Below are 2010 nucleotides of genomic sequence, written 5' to 3'. Positions count from 1 at the left end.
TTTTTTTTTTTGTGGAACTGGGTTTTGAACTCAGGCCCTTGTGCTTGCCAGGGAAGAGCTTATTATACTGAGCCATCTCCCCAGTCCCCTGATGGGTGTATGGATGGGTGTGTAGATGAGTGAATAGGTGGATGAGGGATAAACTGATGGCCTGTCAGCCCTTTCCTACCTGGAGTCCCAGTCTACCACCATTGTTATTGAACCCTCACTGACCACTGCTTTGGGAGTGTGTGCTAGAGCCCTTTTGCTGCACCAGGAGTGACACAAATAACATCCAACTCAAGGGTGATGGTGGTGATGTGGTTGTGGGGGGGTCCAGCACCCAGTAGGATCAGGATGTTGGGTGAAGCAGGTACCCCTTCCCCCTACACTTACTGAGCACCTAGTGTGTGTCAAGTTCCGGGTCTGTCCAAGGACTCAGTGTGCTGAGAGGAAGCTCACAGGTATAAACAGTGCCCTTATGCGAGCAGAGTCTGGTAACACCCCAGGGGGAGCACAAGGGGACTAGGCACCAGGGGGCGCCTAGAGGTGGGGTGCCATGGGGCCAATGGAAATGACCAAACCTGGAGTGGTAGGAATGTTTCCCCCAGTTGGGGTGGGTGGCTAGATGCCCTGTGTAGTGACTGCCAGGTTACCACAGGCACGGTGATATGCGAGGATCCCAACAGCCGGATGCACCAGTTTGTGGGGAGCCTGGAGTGGAATGGCAGGAAGTATGCTCTGGACATCGGTAACCTCCTCCTACGTGGCTCCAAGATCCGCAACACTGACGCCTGCTACGGGCTGGTCATCTATGCCGGTAAGGCCGCATGGGTGGGCAGGGCAGCCCTGGATGTCTTAGGTGAGCCAAGACTGCCAAGCTGGGCTTGGCCATGCAGCTGTGGGCATTCTGGGCTCCTGTGACTTTGCTGCTTCTGTCTCAGCTCTACAAATGGACAGGCTGAGCCAGGAGTGTGGGTTTTGCAGAAAAAATAGGGAGTTTGTAAATGAAAGGATGGGAAAAAGAAAGGATGGGCAATTGGATAAACAAATAGATGAGTGCATGGGTGGGTGGGTGGGTTGGGTGAATGAGTGAGCAAATGGAAGGATGGATGGTAAGTGGATAGATGGAGGGTAGATGGGTTGATAGATGGATGGATGCATGGATGGATGGGCAGATGAGTGGATGGGTGAATGGATGGATGGTTGGGTAGGTGGGTGGATGAATGGATGGGTGGATGGATGGGTGAATAACAGCAGGATAGATGAATATAAATTCTACAGGTTTTGACACAAAAATCATGAAGAACTGTGGAAATATCCACTTGAAGAGAACCAAGATTGACCTCTTCATGAACAAACTGGTGGTCTTGGTGAGCTACAGAAGACAGCCCTCACCCCAGGGAGGGGCAGGGGCAGGACTCTGTGCTCTGGGGCAGGACAGCTACAGAAGCCCTGGCTGTCATCCTCCTGATCTGTTTCTTTCTTCAACATAATGTGTATTTGATCCTTTCAGCCACAAGAAAAAAAATTTAAGATGAGGTTTCCTTGTGTTGCTCAGACTGGCCTCAAACCCTTTTACTCAAGCCATCCTCCTGCCTCAGCTTCCTAAGTAGCTGAGGCCATGGATGCTCCACCACACCCAGAGTAACAATTTAAGAACATTTCTGAGCCAGATACAGTAACATATCTCCATAATCCCAGTTACCTGGAAGACTGAGTCAGGAGGATCTCAATTTTAAGATCAGCCTAGGAAATCCAGGTCAGCCTGGGTAAGACCCTGTTTCAAGATTAAATTAAATTTCAGCCAGGCAGACAGCTCAGTGGGTTAAGTGCCTGCTTGGGCAAGTGCAGGGACTGGGGTTCAATCCCTAAACTACAGGCTGCACTGGCCCTGACCCTGGGCACGCTGAGCCGGCCACCGAGGCCAGGTGTGGTGGTGCATGTCTGTAATCCCAGTGCTGGGGAGGCTGAAAACAGGAGGGTCACTATGAGTCCGAGCTGCATAGTGATATCCTGAACCATGTATAT

General features: G+C 51.3%; 1 protein-coding gene across 1 annotated transcript in view; it reads left to right on the top strand.

Moving 5' to 3' along the window:
* The window catches only part of Atp8b3 (ATPase phospholipid transporting 8B3), a 20307-nt gene that overhangs the window by 6463 nt on the left and 11834 nt on the right, over positions 1–2010 (top strand). The window contains exons 10-11 of the mRNA XM_023716894.1: positions 641–799; positions 1264–1352. Of these exons, the coding sequence (XP_023572662.1) occupies positions 641–799; positions 1264–1352 (248 nt within the window). The remainder of the gene's footprint in view (positions 1–640; positions 800–1263; positions 1353–2010) is intronic.

The sequence above is a fragment of the Octodon degus genome, unplaced genomic scaffold (genome assembly GCF_000260255.1).
Source record: "Octodon degus isolate 3935 unplaced genomic scaffold, OctDeg1.0 scaffold00050, whole genome shotgun sequence".
NCBI lineage: Eukaryota > Metazoa > Chordata > Mammalia > Rodentia > Octodontidae > Octodon > Octodon degus.
Note: the sequence above shows the minus strand (reverse complement) of the source record. Positions and strands in the feature narration are given on the sequence as shown.